The sequence below is a fragment of the Micropterus dolomieu genome, linkage group LG17 (genome assembly GCF_021292245.1).
Source record: "Micropterus dolomieu isolate WLL.071019.BEF.003 ecotype Adirondacks linkage group LG17, ASM2129224v1, whole genome shotgun sequence".
Lineage (NCBI taxonomy): Eukaryota > Metazoa > Chordata > Actinopteri > Centrarchiformes > Centrarchidae > Micropterus > Micropterus dolomieu.
The window spans coordinates 26,850,730-26,869,242 of NC_060166.1; the positions used below are offsets into that span (position 1 = coordinate 26,850,730).

At 38.5% G+C, this 18,513-nt stretch overlaps 1 protein-coding gene across 4 annotated transcripts in view; it reads right to left on the reverse strand.

Annotated features, from left to right (window-relative positions):
* Nucleotides 1-502: 502 nt before the first annotated feature.
* si:dkey-4p15.5 (zona pellucida-like domain-containing protein 1) overlaps nucleotides 503-18,513 on the reverse strand; it is a 19,848-nt gene continuing 1,837 nt past the window's right edge. For 2 of the 4 annotated variants that reach the window (XM_046072952.1, XM_046072950.1), the window contains 10 exons: nucleotides 4,821-4,929; nucleotides 4,499-4,725; nucleotides 4,061-4,245; nucleotides 3,874-3,946; nucleotides 3,692-3,789; nucleotides 3,525-3,605; nucleotides 3,234-3,405; nucleotides 3,024-3,123; nucleotides 1,882-1,911; nucleotides 1,159-1,732 (listed from right to left, as the gene is read on the reverse strand). In XM_046072952.1, the coding sequence (XP_045928908.1) occupies nucleotides 1,599-1,732; nucleotides 1,882-1,911; nucleotides 3,024-3,123; nucleotides 3,234-3,405; nucleotides 3,525-3,605; nucleotides 3,692-3,789; nucleotides 3,874-3,946; nucleotides 4,061-4,245; nucleotides 4,499-4,725; nucleotides 4,821-4,920 (1,200 nt within the window). In that variant the 5' untranslated portion in view covers nucleotides 4,921-4,929 and the 3' untranslated portion in view covers nucleotides 1,159-1,598. Of the gene's footprint in view, nucleotides 713-1,158; nucleotides 1,733-1,881; nucleotides 1,912-3,023; nucleotides 3,124-3,233; nucleotides 3,406-3,524; nucleotides 3,606-3,691; nucleotides 3,790-3,873; nucleotides 3,947-4,060; nucleotides 4,246-4,498; nucleotides 4,726-4,820; nucleotides 4,930-9,749; nucleotides 9,807-18,513 lie in introns of those variants that run through there. The other 2 variants (XM_046072951.1, XM_046072953.1) reach the window with 2 other exon arrangements.

An 18,513-nucleotide genomic window follows, 5' to 3' on the forward strand; every position in this document is an offset into this window, starting at 1 on the left:
TCAGAATTTAGATTTTAGTGAGTGGGTGTTCTTTTTGGATGTCAGTATTTTGGCACTTTTGACATTCTGTTTTTCTTTAGTATTTCTTCATTTTTTTATCCCAGTAGTCTACCTTAAAGCTTTGGCCTTTGATCTGTAAAGCTCCTCTCAGTAACTTAACTTTGACATGTCCTTTGTTAAACAATACTAAGACACTTGCTAATGCATTTTTCATTGCACTGGACCTTCAAGAATTCCACCCTAAGAGTATATATTGTATCTTTTTTATGGCAATTCAAACTGTCCCAAACCTTTTATTCATGATTCTACGGTTGTACCTTCTAAAAACCAGACTAACACTTATTTTGACAGTAAGCAGTCTGATTGCATTTGACAGCATATCTGACATGTGATGAACTGCACTTAATTATGTTAATCACAAGTGGGATTAAAGAAATACAAAACAACTTTCACATGTCTATTTTTTTTTATTGCTTTGCAAATTCTGATAAATGTTGTAAGAGGTTAACCTATATTCTAAATAACATCCCTGTTTTGACTGGAAAGTGACTGCTTCAAGTCAAAATGTCTGCTCTTGTTTTTACTACCTATGTATGTCTGAAACATCGTGGACAGAGAGAGTTTTCAGATGGAGAAACAAATAGTTAAGATGAGATTGCAGACAGTTACGGCCACCTGCTGCTGTAGCAGCTCAGGGACGATGTACCTGTACCTGTGTGCGAAAGGAAGACGTGAAGCAACATGAGTTTTCATAGTATCGTGCTACATGTGTAAATGTTTTGTATTTAAATTAAAACAGACCCACGGAGTTCTGTTCACTGTGTAAGTAGTCCATCTAAGATAGATTTATAAAAAAATTTTAGACAATAAATCACATTTGGATGTTCACTCTTCCACTTTGTTGAAAAAATGACTTTTTTTTAGCTGTAGCCAAGGTAAAGAAATAACTGACTTCCCCACCTTTAAGAAAACATTGATGAGAAATCCTAAATTTACTTAGAATAATGCTAATAGTTTGAACATCTACACAGATAGTACAGCAAATATTGTTGTTTAAATCGAGTATCCAACTTGACCTAAATCAGCCAGTTTTTCATCATTTACTCCAACCTGTTAGTTTTATGTGATTCAGTCTGTTCATAAAATAAGAGACGGTCAAAAAGTTTAATGGAGTTTTATCAAAGAATAAAGTATGTATAGAGTTATTTCTATTGTCATTGAAAATACTTTATAAGTAAACTATTTCTAACTGACAACAAAAGATAACACCATTCATTAAATACTTCAACATGACTGACACCATCATTACAGCTAACAATTATAATACACATTTTTTGTACAGATTCTGTGCCCCCATCTCCACATTAGTTAACTATTTGATTAAAAAGTTGAAAGGCTGACCACTGTGTTATATTGCTGTTTGTGAAATGGAAAAAGCTAAATAGTAGTTTGACATTATGATATTACTATTGTTGACTATTATTTCTCGTGACTTGTTTTACTTTTATCTGCAGCATAACTGCCATGCTTTGTAGATGATGAAGTGTTAAACTGGCAGTTTGGGAGATTGAAGGGACTCCACTCTCAGTCAGGGGATGTTACTGGATCATGTGTTTTCTCTGTCTGATGTGCAAAGCAAAGTAAACAGCCATGGCACCGAGGAGAATAGTTAGGATGACGATACAGACAATTACAGCCACCAAAGGGGTATTGTAGTTCTGAGATGACATACCTGTGTAAGCAGGGAAGAAGAAAAGCATGAAGATAGAAGACAATAGTATATGTCATGGGAAAAATAATTCACGTTAAAATCAAATTTGGCCTAGGCCAGTGAAGTGTGAACAGTACATTCAGAATGTCACATATAATGCATATTCTTACCGGAAGAAGACAACAAAGTTTGAATCTCTCCTGAAAAAAGTTACCAAAACAGTGGTTAATAATTGACAAGATTCACTTTTTGTGTTACAGTTCATCAAATTAACTTTCATTACCCAAAATGTCAAATTTTCATTTAATGTGCATATTAACTTTCTTGCTGAAAGTTAGATAAGAGATTGTTACCCCTCTCGTGTGTACCGCTAGTAGTTTGTCTACCATAAAGGCTGGAAATATAAGGTTACAGCTAGCCTGACTATGTCCAATAATTAAAAAACTCACTAAAGCTAAAGCCTAAAGCTTAAAGATCCAACGAAGGTTAAAGTCAAGGGCAACTGGACTTGGTTGAAGATCTTCAACCAAGTCCAGTTGCCCTTGACTTTGCCCTTGACTTTAACCTTCGTTGGATAACTATGACCTGGATGACTGAGAATCTTCTAAAAACATCTAAAGCTTAAAGACAATTTATAGTTTTTCAATTTCCAGTCTATATGCTAAGCTGATGGCTTCTGGCTGTAGCTTCATCTATGGCATACAGACAAAAGAAGATCCCATAAGTAAATATTGTCATTATGGCCCTGGTTCATTTTGAGTGTCCTCTTCAAGAAAAATGACAGCATCTGTTACATACGTTTACATTGTCCAACTGACAATCAACATTGTCTTTGACCAGTGTGACCATGGTCAAGGTGAAGGTCTCTTAACCTTAACAATAGTAATTTTAACCCAAATAATGATCTTTCCCCTAAAACTAACAAGTTGTTTTTGTGTCTAAATCCTTAACCATAGCATGGTCTCATCATAAAACAGATTTCTTCGTAACGGTTTTGGAAGGCACAAAGAAATGGTGTAGTCCTGCCAATAGGGGTGTCAGATCAGAAATCACTTCTATGTGTGCATGGAAAATAACATAGTTTTTTGTTTAATTTGGAGGACCTTTTTTTTTTTTTATTTTACATATTTGTAATAATATATATTTCTTTCTGCTTTCTATGTAAGTTTTTCATTGGGTCAAACAAGAAATACTGATTTGATCGAATCAACCAATCAAATCAATATTTTGCACATTTTAAAGCAATTTTGTTTACTTTAGAATGTGCATGTTTATTCACCATGTATAATTTTATTTTGCCTTAAAGACGCACCAACGCTCTGTTTTCCCACAATAATGGCAGGCGAGGTGACTGTAGTGTTGGTCAGCATATCCTCGACCTCTCTCTTTCTCCTATTGGAACCTCCACAGTTCTGTTCAAAATGAATAAAGACAATCAAAACTCTGATGTGTGAATTTACTATCCATCTATATCTACCTCTATCTTGAAAAAAAAATGTTAGGAACTCTGGTGTCTACTCACAGGCAATAATCTGCTACACGAGGACACCTCACAAAGTCTGGTGACGCAGTGCAGGTAGAAAGTGGAAATTGTGAGATTTTTGTGCTCCATGAATCTGAAGGCCTCAAAGGAGAAGTGTGCAACCTGAGATACTCCATTGTGCTCTACCCTAGTTTGTGGGTCACGTGTACACCTTGTGTGAAAAAGAGACAGGTGGTGTGACTGCACACGGGGTATTACAAAGAGCTAGCATGGAGTTGAGTGTCAGAGGAATTGGAAGGTATTATATACTGCTACATATATGTGACTTACCCTACAAAAAGGTCATAATATGTTCTGAGGTCGGGAAATGGACTTGTTGTGGCGTAGCATCTGTCCAACAGCACGTTGAACCTGCGAGGACAGAGAAGGGGGATTTTAAGTGTCTTTCCGTATTAATGTAACTTCTGGTTCACTGTAAACTATAAAAAGTTAAATACCTTTCTGTTAGATTCCTAGCCTGAACTGCAACATAAATCTTGGTCTTCAGGTTGAGTCCTGATTGCGGGATAGTAAGCTTCTCTTGGTACAGTGCGTCCTGTTCCATGTAAAATAAGAACAAAATCAAGTTTAAAAAAGTTTAATAAGTCAAAATACATATTCTAAAAGCAACAGGTCTTACTTTGTAGAGGTGCATTTTCAGTGTGCTGATGAAGCTACCATTGTTGTCTCTTATGGCAAGATTCACACCTGCTCTGTATTAAATTCAAATAAATTCATAATATGCATTAGAAACTTGGGTGAATCAAATTGTAGCTGAGTCCTGCTTATTCACGTACAGTGGTGGTGTTATTTCCTGACATACTTACACGCTCACTTCAGAGTTGTTCAGGAGATACTGCATCGGGTACAAGCAGGAGAACTTGTACACGATCTGCGGGCGATAGGTGATCATACCTGCAGTGGGGTCTAAAGACGTAACACTGCCAGAGACGTTGACGAACTGGACATTTGAGAAGTCTGCAAACTGTCCACTCCCAACCTGACTGATTATCTTTCAAAAAACAAATATTAGAATATTATTACATATATATTTCACTGAAAATTGTTTAAATCAGTTTTCAGCTTTCTTTTTGATGCTGGAATACAAGATCCAATCCTTGGTTTTCATGTAATGCCATGCAATACCACTAAAATGTACCACAGAAAACTTTACTGTTGTTTCTGCACTACTGTAATATTTGAGTGTATGTAAAATCTTCTTTTATGTCATAGAAAATGCAAGGTAAAGCAATTTTGAAGAATACCTTAAAGTTATTATTGCAAGATGAGATGGAACTGTCATTTATGGGGAATCTGAATTTTAAAACAGGTGGGTCAATGGCCCAGTCAGCAGTCCCAAAACACTGAGGTGTGTTGAACTGATTATTGAGGACCATCAGTGTCTCATTATAAAGAGCTTGGTACATGGGGCAAAGGTAGATTCTCAGGTCCATATACTCAGTGCCACAAATCACAGTTATATCAGAGTTATCTGGAAGAGATTAAAAGAGAGCATGTAAATCAAACTGCAATGAAAGTGTGAAAATAACAGTTACTAAAGAACATATCAAAGAAAATGCCACAAACCTGGAGGTCTGTTTGTATTGCTGAAAATGCACCGATCCGGTATCTGTGCCTCGGTCCTCAGAATGAGGCCAAGCTGGCACATAAGGATGACCAACTTCATTGTGATGACCTGTGAGAAAAAAAGCAAAACAATGGGGAGCCAAGCATTCACTATCTTCTTTCAAGACAAAAGTGCTTTGAAAGAAAACCTGTCAAAATTGGCCAAGTCTTTTATGAAAAAAAACAACAGATCTGCTTTCCTGTACATGAGGGAAAGTCTACAAAAGGTATTAGAGTTACTTAAGTCCATTATGCAACATACAGTAAACAGTCACTTGAAGAAAAAAGGAAAGACATGCATAAGCTTGGCCGTGTCATGATTTATGCATTGTTATTTTCTAAAGAAACAATTTGCTTGACACAAGTTACCAACATCCTTCAATTCAGATGCATCTCTGAAAGAAGTGTTCACAATTGATGAAAATATTAGTTGTATTTTGTCATAAACCTATCCTGCATTTTGCTTATCAAAATTGGGAGCTGGCATTATTTACCAGATAAAGACCCTCAAATTATGTCAAAATTAATTTAGACTCAATGAATCCAGGAACAACATTACAGTATCTGTAAATTGTATTTTTCTTCATTGTTTTAATAGTAAGAAAAATCAAAAAATATTTTACCAATTAAAATCTTTTCATTATATTCTTTTTTTTTTTTTTTTTTTTTTAAAACACATTATAAATAAATGTAACCTAAAGTATTAAACTACCAGGAAAAAGAGGTGATCTTATTCTAGGTACTTACCTGTAAGTCTTCTTTTTTTGTCTTGCTATTGGCCACCAGATAGCCGCATTTATACTGTACCACAGGGGCGTGCCAGGGAAGGTCTAAGATGCTAGCGCAACATGAGCTGGACCTTGAATATCTTTTTTTTTTTGTCTGAATAATTTACATGCATCTTGAATATGAATAACAATTTATCTAAAATAAACTTTGACACAGTCCAAGATGCCAACTTCACCCTTCCAGGGATCCCAAGCCTGTTTTTGGTCTTATTTGTTAGTTGAAAGGATTAATCTTAATGCCATATGTCTGCAACACGGGTGCTTATTAATGCGATGGTATTAATCTCAGCAGAGAGAATTTATTTTTGCTTGTCCTGATCCTCATTGTGATCAGACAGAAACCTCCACCACGAGAGGTGGTAGCCAGTCAGCATGTTATTTAAAGACAGACATGAAAATGGGTGCTTTTTGTTGAGAGATGAACAAATTCCCTGACACGTAATGGAATTTAAAATTAATAATTTCTTTCATGTACTGAAGACAAAATTGTGTAATTCATAGTTTGCTCACATCATGTGTATTCTACAGGAATAGGGGTGATTACCATCAGGGTATCAGGATTGATGGTCACTTTGTGTCCTCTTGTTGCCACATTTAAAGCAGTCAGCTTTAAACTTAATGTAATGCATTGGCAATCATCTCACCTTTGGTCTGGCTTTAAATATAACCTTATATGTAAGATAATGCTAGTTTAACAACTGGTAATGATGTTGTGCAAAGGAAAAACGCTTGTTTGCCGTTTTCGTCAGGGAGCGTTGTATAGAAAACCACCACATAAACACAAAAATGTTTTTCATAGGGCTTTGAAAAGGGCATGATCAGTAATCAGATCTCAAGTGTACTTTTTTGAGATCTTATGATGTGATAAGAGTCTTATTATTGTTATTCAGAATGTAAGTTTTGTAATGGATCACTGTTTGTTATTGCCTCAGGCTGTAAACTGTAAATAGAAAATGGCAAGGCTGTTTTGTAGAGTGCAAATAAAAGACACACCTATCTGAGAGAAAGTCTTTTGTGAATCATCGCTACACGAAAGGGACTCCTGAGTTATTTGTGCTCCCTAAAGAACACCATCACAATACACCATGAGGATACAGCCTCAAAAAGTTGCCTGTTAGATTACTTTAGACATATCCGATGTCAAATGTCACTTTTAATCTCTCTTTTGTTGTGTATGAGCATTTGTCTTCAGGCTTCGCTACCAGTGTTACTAAGGGCACATTTCTTCAAAAGTTGGACCCAAAAGCAGTAAATATGATCCCCCTTGGAAAATAATAAGACTAACCTGGTACAGGCCTAAACACAAATTTAGGTCAAGACCTATTACGTATTAAAAAGGAGTGGTTCTAGTTAGTGTTTGCTGCAGGTCTTTTAAATATGCAGTTAACACATATGTAGTTCAAAATGACGATGACTCACTACTCCGCTTTAATGTGGAGATCGATGACTTTGACCATGCTGAAGTTTGAGGATTAATTTTGCCAAAATGTTTACCTCATCGTCTCATAGCAATGTAGGCCGAAACATAGGCATAGGCCGTCGGATATTTTAATTAGAAAAGAACGTAAGATAGGATGCTGCTGTATCCCTGACATTATGTTGCCTGGGAATGAAAACTTTGCCAAGTAAACCAAGAGGATGTATTGTGAGTTTTGCTGTGATACATACATGGAATATAAAGGCCCAGCTTATCACAGATATGTCAGCGTATGTGTTGGTCAATACTGTACTTTAACACTCAAACACATTCATTTTTTTAATCAAGCATTTGAAACTTTCAGTAACAGCACATTTTCCCCCACGACAATCCCTGGAAACATGCTTCCTGTTTTTCCTGTGTATGTTAGTCCCATAAGATTTTATCAGCACAGAAGAGCTCCATCTAAAATCCCAATTTGTTTAGGTAATGGCTGAGCTTTACTTTATCAACATGCATCCCTTACACTTTGCAACAATGGCAGACCACAGAAACGTGAGGAATAACAGACTCCATATACTTTTAATGGCAACAAAATCATCTATGGATGTTTATACTGATACAACAATGGCAGTCATAGTCTAAGAGGACAAACTAAGTGTCTTGTATATCTCCTGTAACAAAAAAATCCTTTCATTAAATAATCCTTTCTTAAATAAGTCACTATGAACAATAAGGAGTTGTCAGCAGTTGATCAGCCTTACAGCCTGCGCAGCCATGAGACAAACTGAAAATTCACAAGTGGACAATCAAGGATAGTAAATAATAATGTTCAACATTCTGCTGTGCAGTTTGTCTGATCTTCCTTCAGACCTGCTGACTGCATCAGCTTAAAAGGGAATGTGAAATGTGCAAAATGAATGGTTTTATCCCATGCGTTAAAATAAATTACAGTTGATATTGTGTTTATTATTTTGTTATATTTTATTTTAGTATGCATGTACATTTTATTATGTTCTATAATACTTGTTAGATGAAGCTTGTGGTATGATCTCTTTTCCTTCCTTCTTTTTTTGTGTTGCACCTTCACAGGATCAAATTATACAGGAAATATTTCATTCTTTAGTTTAGATCAGCTTTTGACTGTAATTAGAACATGCTGTACACTGAGCCACACTATAAAGCACATGCAACACCTGAGCTGTATCATATGACAGTAAAATAGGATGAGTCCTTTTAAAAAAAAAGTCACATCCGAACACACCTCTTTCATCGATGTACTTTAAATGGTAAACCAATCCAAGGTTTGTTCTAAAACTTTTTGATCTGTGACCCACTTGGTTTTTTTTGGGGGGGAGGGGGGGTTCCACCCTCAGTATCTGTTTTCATATGAATATTCAGTGTTGCACTACAGATTGGAAATATGAGGTATTAACCGACATTTCAGTTTCCTTTACGTTTTTAAAATTACTTACTGGATATTAATCTGGCCTTTACAGGTGTGGTTTAGATTTTTCCTTTCTCCCAGAATCTGGTTGTGCTTGCACTGACTGGGAAGAGTTATACAGTTGAAGTCTCGTTCAGTGGTGGAAGTATTCCTCCTTAACTCAAGTAAGATTGACAGTAACAAATTCAATATATAGGCTACTCCATAAAGAGTTGAGCACTCAAAATTATGTACTACTAAGTTTTAGAATATTCATATTAACTACTTTAAGATAATGATGGTGGCGTAATCCTTGCTTGTGACCCATCGACAGCACCAAACTGTTGAATTCTTCATTTGTGATGCTATTCCATGCTTTTACCGCAGCTTCTTTCAGTTCTTGTTTGTTTCAGGGTGTTTCTCCCTTCAGTCTCCTCTTAGGGAGGTGAAATGCATGCTCTATTGGGTTAAGGTCAGGCGACTGACTTGGCCACTCTAAAACCTTCCACTTTTTCCCCCTGATGAAGTCCTTTGTTTTGTTGGCAGTGTGCTTTGGGTCATTGTCCTGCTGCATGATAAACTTCCTCCCGATTAGTTTCAATGCATTTCTCCATAAATTGGCAGACAAAATGTTTTTTGTACTCTTCTGAACTCATTCTGCTGCTACCATCATCAGTTACATCATCAATAAATATTAATGAGCCTGTTCCAGAAGCAGCCATGTACGCCCAAGCCATGACATTACCTCCACCATGCTTCACAGATGAGCTTGTATGTGTAGCGACTGGAGGGTGGGGGTTATATATAAACAAAACTAGAATTAGGTCCCTACAACTGAAAAGAACTAATACCTTTATTAGGGAACCAAATAAGCAAGAACAACTATGCCAATACTATCCTACAGGACAGTGTAACAGATCCTAGAACTGAGTGAACAGAGACATGCATCCACAAATATAAAGCTTTATTTATAATTTTCAGTTTGCCAAAATATACTGTACTTCATCTATTTTAAATGCACATAACATAGGCCTCACACACACTCATCCATTCACATAAAACCACATGAGGTATTAACAGAACCAATACCTTTGACAGAAATAATAACTCGTTACAACCGAGGTATGCAGCAAAGCATTTGTGAAGCCACAACACGCACAACCTTGAGGCGGTTGGGCTACAACAGCAGAAGACCCCACCGGGTACCACTCATCTCCACTACAAATAGGAATAAGAGGCTACAATTTGCAAGAGCTCACCAAAATGGGACAGTTGAAGACTGGAAAAATGTTGCCTGGTCTGATGAGTCTCGATTTCTGTTGAGACATTCAGATGGTAGAGTCAGAATTTGGCGTAAACAGAATGAGAACATGGATCCATCATGCCTTGTTACCACTGTGCAGGCTGGTGGTGGTGTAATGTGGGGGATGTTTTCTTGGCACACTTTAGGCCCCTTAGTGCCAATTTGGCATCGTTTAAATGCCACGGCCTACCTGAGCATTGTTTCTGACCATGTCCATCCCTTTATGGCCACCATGTACCCATCCTCTGATGGCTACTTCCAGCAGGATAATGCACCATGTCACAAAGCTCGAATCATTTCAAATTGGTTTCTTGAACATGACAATGAGTTCACTGTACTAAAATGGCCCCCACAGTCACCAGATCTCAACCCAATAGAGCATCTTTGGGATGTGGTGGAACAGAGCTTTGTGCCCTGGATGTGCATCCCACAAATCTCCATCAACTGCAAGATGCTATCCTATCAGTATGGGCCAACATTTCTAACAAATGCTTTCAGCACCTTGTTGAATCAATGCCACGTAGAATTAAGGCAGTTCTGAAGGCGAAAGGGGGTCAAACACAGTATTAGTATGGTGTTCCTAATAATCCTTTAGGTGAGTGTATATTAGTTACTGTTAATAGAGCTAACATTTGCATTCACTCAAATCTGGGTTGTGTGTTTTGTGAAACCCGCATTACCTGCAATGAGGCTTTACTGTAGTACCTGATTTTCAGGAAATAGAACAAGAACAAAGAGCTGAATCAAGTGAGGTGACAGCTGGCTCATTTAGCTCATGGTTACCATGCATGTTATCCACTGCTGGAAATTATTTGAACTCACAAACAGACAAGAGCTACTGATATCAACAATCCTATTCTTGGCAGTAATGGCAGTCTTGGGCACTACGCTGACCACAGCTCTTCTGCTGCTGTAACTACTTATGTCTCTATCAGTAGAAAGCGAGAGAAATGTGGAATATAACTCAGTACAAATAAATTACTTGCTAAACATCAGCTTGTGTTCGCACTACATGCACTACACATTGACTGATTGACAGAGCTGTGCAGTGTTTACTAGGGATGGGTATCAAATAGCGATACCTTTAAGGTACTGAAACAGCCCAGTATCGAGTAGTATCGAAATGTCTCCAGTAAAGGGATGGAAATTAACATCCGCCAAATGCGAGTGGATTTTCCATTCGGCGGCCAAATGTTGGAAGGCTATCCACCACATTGGTGGGTAAATATATTCAGCATATAATTTCTATTTGATAGTCACACTTAAATTGGTCCCCGATGTACCAAGGTATCTAAAATCATGTAACACATGGATTAGAGGCGTTCACTGGTTGTTGTTTATGTTCTTTTCATGTTACTTGTGTTTGATTGGCATAGATTTGCAAGGGGTAGGTATTAAGCTGATGATACACAGGGCAACTTTTTGAGCAATGTTGCTGGGCAATCTTGCTGGCGGCATGTCCGACTATGTTTTGAATGAATAGCAGTGGTGCGGGGAGGGTGGCGGAGTGGTGGGGGAGGGGGATTACGGTAGTAATCTTTACTCGTTACCACTGACGGCAACATTGCCCAGCACCATTGCTCTAAAAGTTGCTCCGTGTATCATCAGCTTTAGGGGACAGGCAACAGGAGTCAGGAGGGGAAGAGGGGAGAGTGAGAGTGTAGTCGCTTTCATAGCCGAAAGAATATCTGCATATATGTAGCATCCGCTTACTCATACTGATCAAGCTTTAGATCAGCTTTATCCCATGTGAAAAGGCCGTTATCCCGTAATCATGTGTGTTTTCACATAGCAGCCCTACTTAACAGGAACCAGCTGTGGCTTTTCACAAACAGATGGTTCCATCTTTCTGTCTCATGTCTGTCACAAACTTTCCCTGCTCAGAGGCGGATAAAATCTACTCCATACCTTTCATAAAGCGCTGCAAGCCGGCAGATTGGAGTAATACCCCCGTGAAATAAGGCAGTGTGAAAGCTATTGTTAGGAGCTAATTACAAAAGTTGTACTAGGATTGTTTTTAGCTTTTAGCTGGGTAGTTGGCTATCCAATCTAGTGTAGGGTTGGGGCGATAGATGACGCCATCATCCATCGGCAATGGCTTACAGATGTTTGATGGTTGAGAAGGCATCGTGATTGTAAAACCCCGCCCCCCGTCCAAAAAAAAACCGGTAAATAATACCGCCATGTGAAAGCAGGTTATAATCACCATGAACATTATAAATTTTAAATATGCTTCGCATCTTCCTCGGAATTCTCTTCTCCCCAGACACAGACACACAAGAGGCCTACACCTCAGGTAAACACACTGGCTTGCCCCGCCTCTCTCTGTCTCCCCCTTCGCCCGTCTACTCCACTTTCTCTATCAGCAATACCTTTTATAAAGTTGCCTTAAAGACACAGAACTCTTCTTTTTTCCATATTTTTCCATCCACGATCCGTTATCACGGCAGCAGGTGAGCTGCTTGTGGGCTTGTTAATGACACAGCCTATCAAACAACCAAAACCAACATCTGCACCGTGTGTGTACAATGCTGCTTTACCTGGTCCCTGCTTGTAAAATTTCCAACGCGACTTGTAACGTCGTAGGCTACCAAGTTTTTAACTGAGTAAAGTCTGTGCAAGTGAACACATGCACATAAGACAACCGCTATCCCCCCGTGCGCGTATGGGCGCGCCCCCGATGCCATCGTCTATCCCGATGATTCAATGTAGACATTGTCCAATGGAAATTTTGTAGACATGGCCCAACCCTAGCCTAGTGTCTGACACGCTGTCAGATCTTCTGTTGGTCCTGCTGTCCTCCCCAGAGATCAAGGAGAATGATCTATAGACTGTATAAAAAAAATATTGATCCCACAACACCTGTGATGCTGTGGCACCAGGACTGTCAGAACCAGGAGGCCAGAAGAAGGTGATTGTAGAAAGTGAGCAGTCTGATGAGGAGGGTTAAGTTGAATGATAAAGCATGACAACAGTGAGCAATGATAAGAATTAAGCTGAATGATTAATAAGCATCTTGTAAGTTTATAAACAATTTACTGTTATGTTTTAAGTACATTTAATAGCAATAATATAATTTTGCTTCAAATTTCACTCTGGCCTGTTCTTTAAGTTTGTATTTGACATAATACCTTATTATCTCAATTAAAAGGAAGGAAACAAATGTATGTGTGACACAAAAGGCAATTTATTATTTTGGCCGGTAAAAAATTTGTTTGGCCAGTAGATTTTTTCAACTATCAGTGTCAGTATGTGGTCTCAGGCATGTTCGTCACTGTTGCAATTTTATCACCACAAGCTTGGCTTTCCGTTGGCTTCATCTTCTGGTATCATTTAACACTTTTCTGTATATTTTTATTTGCTATTTCCACAGCATCTCATTCAAATAGGCGACAAAAAAACTGCCAAGCTGTCATCCTTCCTCTGAGGATAAGCTAAATATTTTTATATAACAAGTCTTTGAAAAAAGAAAAAAGAAATAAATCTCCTTGCCTGTCCATAAAACAAAAAATAGCAAGGTATCGAATGAAGTACTCTATTGGTATCACTTTACGGGTACTGGTTTTGGTACTCAATTTTAAACAATACCCAACACTAGTGTTTACCCTAAAACACAGAATTGTGTAACGATGCATCATGAATTGGTTAAAAATCAATAGAAATGTATAAAGTTTAAAATTGGTTAAGATAAAAAAAAAACAGCTGTCTGGATATGACTGAACCGAACGCAACTAGCTGCGGCAGCTGCTGTCCTCAGCACAGACATCCAACTAAATGTCTGTGCTGAGTACTTTTACTGTGCCCAGTAAATTGACACACTCAGATATGTTGAGGAATATAACCACCTGTTGAATTGCACTGCAGTAGACCCCAGATACCCTACTCTACCTCATCTAGAGGAAGACCAACATCAGGATGTTTTCCACAGGCTGAAGGAGAAAGCTGTGCAGCTGCACAACCAGGTATTTATTTTACTATCTCTCTCTTTCTAATAATCATAACACATTTATTGTTTAATGTATATAAAGAAGTATTTTCTCAGAAGCACTTTTTTCCCCAAGTGTTGCTTCTGTGAGACCTCTGCCTCATGTCATACCAATTTAATAATTTTTATTATTTCTTTCCCCGCTGTTTACAGACCAACTTCCCTGTGGAGGAAAAAGATACGGGAAGAGCAGGTATCATTGCCCCCACACTTGCAGCCAAGGAGCCGGATTACCAGGAAGACACAGCAGAAGCTGAGCTGCAATAACATCCTCCCAAGAAGATGGTGTTGGAAGATCTTCTACAGACATTTATTTTTTTTTTTTTAATCGCAATAAAATCGTATCGTGAACTTAAAACCGTGAATTGTTTCAAACCGTGAGTTGAGTGTATCGTTACATCCCATATATATACGGTATGTACATATACCAGTTGCGGCTTGCCAACAGATGGCGCTAGCGCCACCCTCCCCCGTGGTGGACACTTTTTATATACAGGCTATGGGTGGAAAGTGTTAATAATAAACATTAAAATAAAAAAACATTAAAATCTAAATAAACATTTTCTGAATTAACGGTAATTACCTTTTTAAGTATATGTGTGTTTAAAATGCACAATAATGTGTAATATATAAAATATAGGCTAAATAATTATGTTTGGGTGTGAAATTAGCTTCCTGCTCATTCATTGATCTCTTCTTGGGGGCTAGAGAGATCACCCAGGCAGCACAACACCACAGTACAAGATATGCCCATAGCAACTGAAATTAAGCCAATCAGCATCCTCATATCTGATGCCTGAAGGGCGCTCCAGGATCCAAGCACAGTCAGTCGGTGGTAGAGGGACACGTGACGTTGTTGACAAGATGAATGCAGAACTCAAGACCGACACAGGCTTTCAGCCTTGGCTAGCTGGATGCAATGATTTAAATGCTTTATTTTGCTTCCCATGCTTGCTTTTTAAAACGGCAGGGACAGATACAACATGGACTGTTAGAGGAATAAAGGACAAGATACATTTATCTGAGAAGATTACGAAACACGAGTGTACGAGGGCACATATGGATAATATGGTGAAGCTAGCCATGCTAGGCAGAGTTAACATCAGCCTTGCGCGGCCACAATGAGACCGCGTCCTCTGACAACCCTGGCGTTTTCAGTAGATCTTGTTGCCTCGCTGGACAGTGTGTTGGAGGAGCACCTTAAGACAGTTACCATTTTCAAAGGCACCTCAAAGACACCTGCAAAACAAATTTTTGGACTGCATGCTGTCAGTTCTTAAAGATTACATTCTGGAAGAAGTAAAAAATGCAGAATATCTTGCTATTCAGGCAGATGAGACAACTGACATTTCCACCCACTGCCAGTTGGTGCTTGTGCTACGGTACATCGACAAGGAGAACAACAGATGTTAGCTACAGAGGTAAGCACTTTGTAACTTGTTTTTGAAAAGTGCTCTACAAATAAGGATTATTATTATTATAAGCTGTAAAGTTTATAGGCAGCTCTGATGTTTTAAGATGTGGTTATTTCCAGTGGTGGACAGTAACTTAAGTAGGCCTACTATACTGAAATACAAATTAGAGGTAGCCTATTTGTACTTTACTTGAGTATTTTCTTTTCATGCCCCTTTATATGTTTATGTTCACCGTTTATGTTTTTGTTTATTAATATAATTTAATAATATAATATTGGCATTAAATAATTTCTGACTATTTCACAAAGCACTGGTATCCTGCATTTTGTGTTAAATTGTATTGGGACAGTTACTGAAAATAACTGGATATGGCACAGCCAAACCTAAAATATTTTTCAACCGGCCCCCACTAATATATACGGTATACACACACACACACACATATATATATATTTATATGTATATATGTATTCCCATACAGTTAGTTGTAAATTAATTATAGCACTGATTTGTGTGCTTCTGTGCCTAACTATGGGGACTGGTAAAACATTTCAATGGGGTTCATTCTACATATAAAAGCTCAAGTACACCACCACAAAGACTTCTCAAAACAATCCCTGCTGGTCCCTCTCTTTTAATGATGTGACAAAATCAGGACTTAAATTAACAAAATAAAAGAGTGGATTAAAATTATTATTGTGCCAGAGTACCTGACTCATGAAATATTCAAGTCAAAAGTTAATTTGGCCCCTAAGCATCAGTTTCAAACAAAGATTCACTGTCAAAGCCTGACAAGTTCTCATCACATCTTCAAATTCAAGCAGCCTAAAACAAGGTGAGCTATCAGTGTTCTTATGATTTGATTTTTTCCATTTATTCTATTTTCATTGCATGCATGTCAAATTAGCTTGTATAGTGGTACCTCCCATGGTACTACATTGGATACAGAATGGTTGATTTGATGATCAGAGCATTGTAGAGCATTACTGAATAGGTAAATATAGCACAAAAGCTCACAGTACAGTAACCATAACCCATACAACCAGCCTATAAACAAATGCAGGGCACATCCAGCTGTCATTCAGCCCTCAGCTGACATTTTAATATCATCAACAGTGACAAATAAATCAGGGCAACCAATGTAGAGAAATTATGTGTTGCTTAACCATTTACAGTACTTGCAGCTACTCCAGCATGATTATTCACCGTTTAACAGACACATACACTGGTAGCATACATTAATTGACTTTCTGGTCGCACCGGGTAAGTTAACGTTACACCACGTAATCTGGATACACGCAAACCTGCTAAATGTCATGCAGCCTGTTAAAGCCTCATGGGGCCTCGGTACATTTCAAAACCCACAGCTCTTTAATAGATAACTTAACCAACCGTTAATAAGTTTTGCTCGATTCCGTTGGGCGAGCCTAATGCTATTAACTCTAGTGTTAACTTCGTGCCCATGTTAGCCCTTACCAACCTGCCTAACGTTAGCTAAGATAGCTAACGTTAATAAGCAGTCGTCGCTTCAAGCCCGACAGGAACGTTTAACTTCAGAGACCAATAACGTTACGCCAAACTATCCTGTCACCATAAAGCAATTAATGCAAACTGCTACTTAAATGTATTGGCGATAATCTGGTGAATAAACCCGCTGCCAGCCCGTCGCTGGAGGGAGCTTGCATACAGGCCATTACTGTAACGTTATATAGCTAGCTAGCTAGCCAACGTCTGAGAGCCATGCTACCCAACCAACAAAAATGTAACGTTAGATGCATTTCTTCATAACTGAAGAGACAGCCGCATTAAACTTTATTGGTAAAGACGTGTGCAAATGCAAAATATCTTACCTTTATTCCCAAAGGTATATTTATTCCATTGGCGGTTGGCACAACATTGCACTTTCCCAATAACATAAGCAGCCAACAGCATCCAGCCGAGCTGTAAACACAAGCCCAACCAACCCGTTGACACCCACACTACGCATGCGCCTGTCAGTGCTCCTGTACCCTGTGCTGAGGGAGGGGATGGTTGGCGATACCTAATGACATGATGCTCTCAGAGCTGTGTTTGGTATGTTCAGAGTCCCAAGTCAACTGAGAGAACTCTGAGTCTAAAATCTCAACTCTTTTAAAAGCAGTGACCAAGTCCAAGAAAAGTCACCACTCTTCAGTAGTTGGTTGCCAGTCTTTCTGTTTTTTATGTAGCTGAGACCGAGCATTATTTAAGAATTTTGCCTTATACAGGTGCTGGTCATATAATTAGAATATCATCAAAAAGTTGATTTATTTCAGTAATTCCATTCAAAAAGTGAAACTTGGATATTATATTCATTCATTACACACAGACTGATATATTTCAAATGTTTATTTCATTTAATTGTGATGATTAAAACTGACAACTAATGAAAATCCAAAATTCAGTATCTCTGAAAATTAGAATATTACTTAAGACCAATACAAAAGAAAGGATTTTTAGAAATGTTGGCCAACTGAAAAATATGAACATGAAAAGTATGAGCATGCACAGCTCACAATACTTAGTTGGGGCTCCTTTTGCCTGAATTACTGCAGCAATGCGGCATGGCATGGAGTCGATCAGTCTGTGGCACTGCTCAGGTGTTATGAGAGCCCAGGTTGCTCTGATAGTGGCCTTCAGCTCTTCTGCATTGTTGGGTCTGGCGTTTCGCATCTTCCTCTTCACAATACCCCATAGATTTTCTATAGGGTTAAGGTCAGGTGAGTTTGCTGGCCAATTAAGAACAGGGATACCATGGACCTTAAACCAGGTACTGGTAGCTTTGGCACTGTGTGCAGGTGCCAAGTCCTGTTGGAAAATTAAATCTGCATCTCCATAAAGTTGGTCAGCAGCAGGAAGCATGAAGTGCTCTAAAACTTCCTGTTGACCTTGGACCTCAGAAAACACAGTGGACCAACACCAGCAGATGACATGGCACCCCAAACCATCACTGACTGTGGAAACTTTACACTGGACTTCAAGCAACGTGGATTCTGTGCCTCTCCTCTCTTCCTCCAGACTCTGGGACCTTGATTTCCAAAGGAAATGCAAAATTTACTTTCATCAGAGAACATAACTTTGGACCACTCAGCAGCAGTCCAGTCCTTTTTGTCTTTAGCCCAGGCGAGACGCTTCTGACGCGTGTCTTGTTCAAGAGTGGCTTTACACAAGGAATGCGACAGCTGAAACCCATGTCTTGCATATGTCTGTGCGTGGTGGTTCTTGAAGCACTGATTCCAGCTGCAGTCCACTCTTTGTGAATCTCTCCCACATTTTTGAATGGGTTTTGTTTCACAATCCTC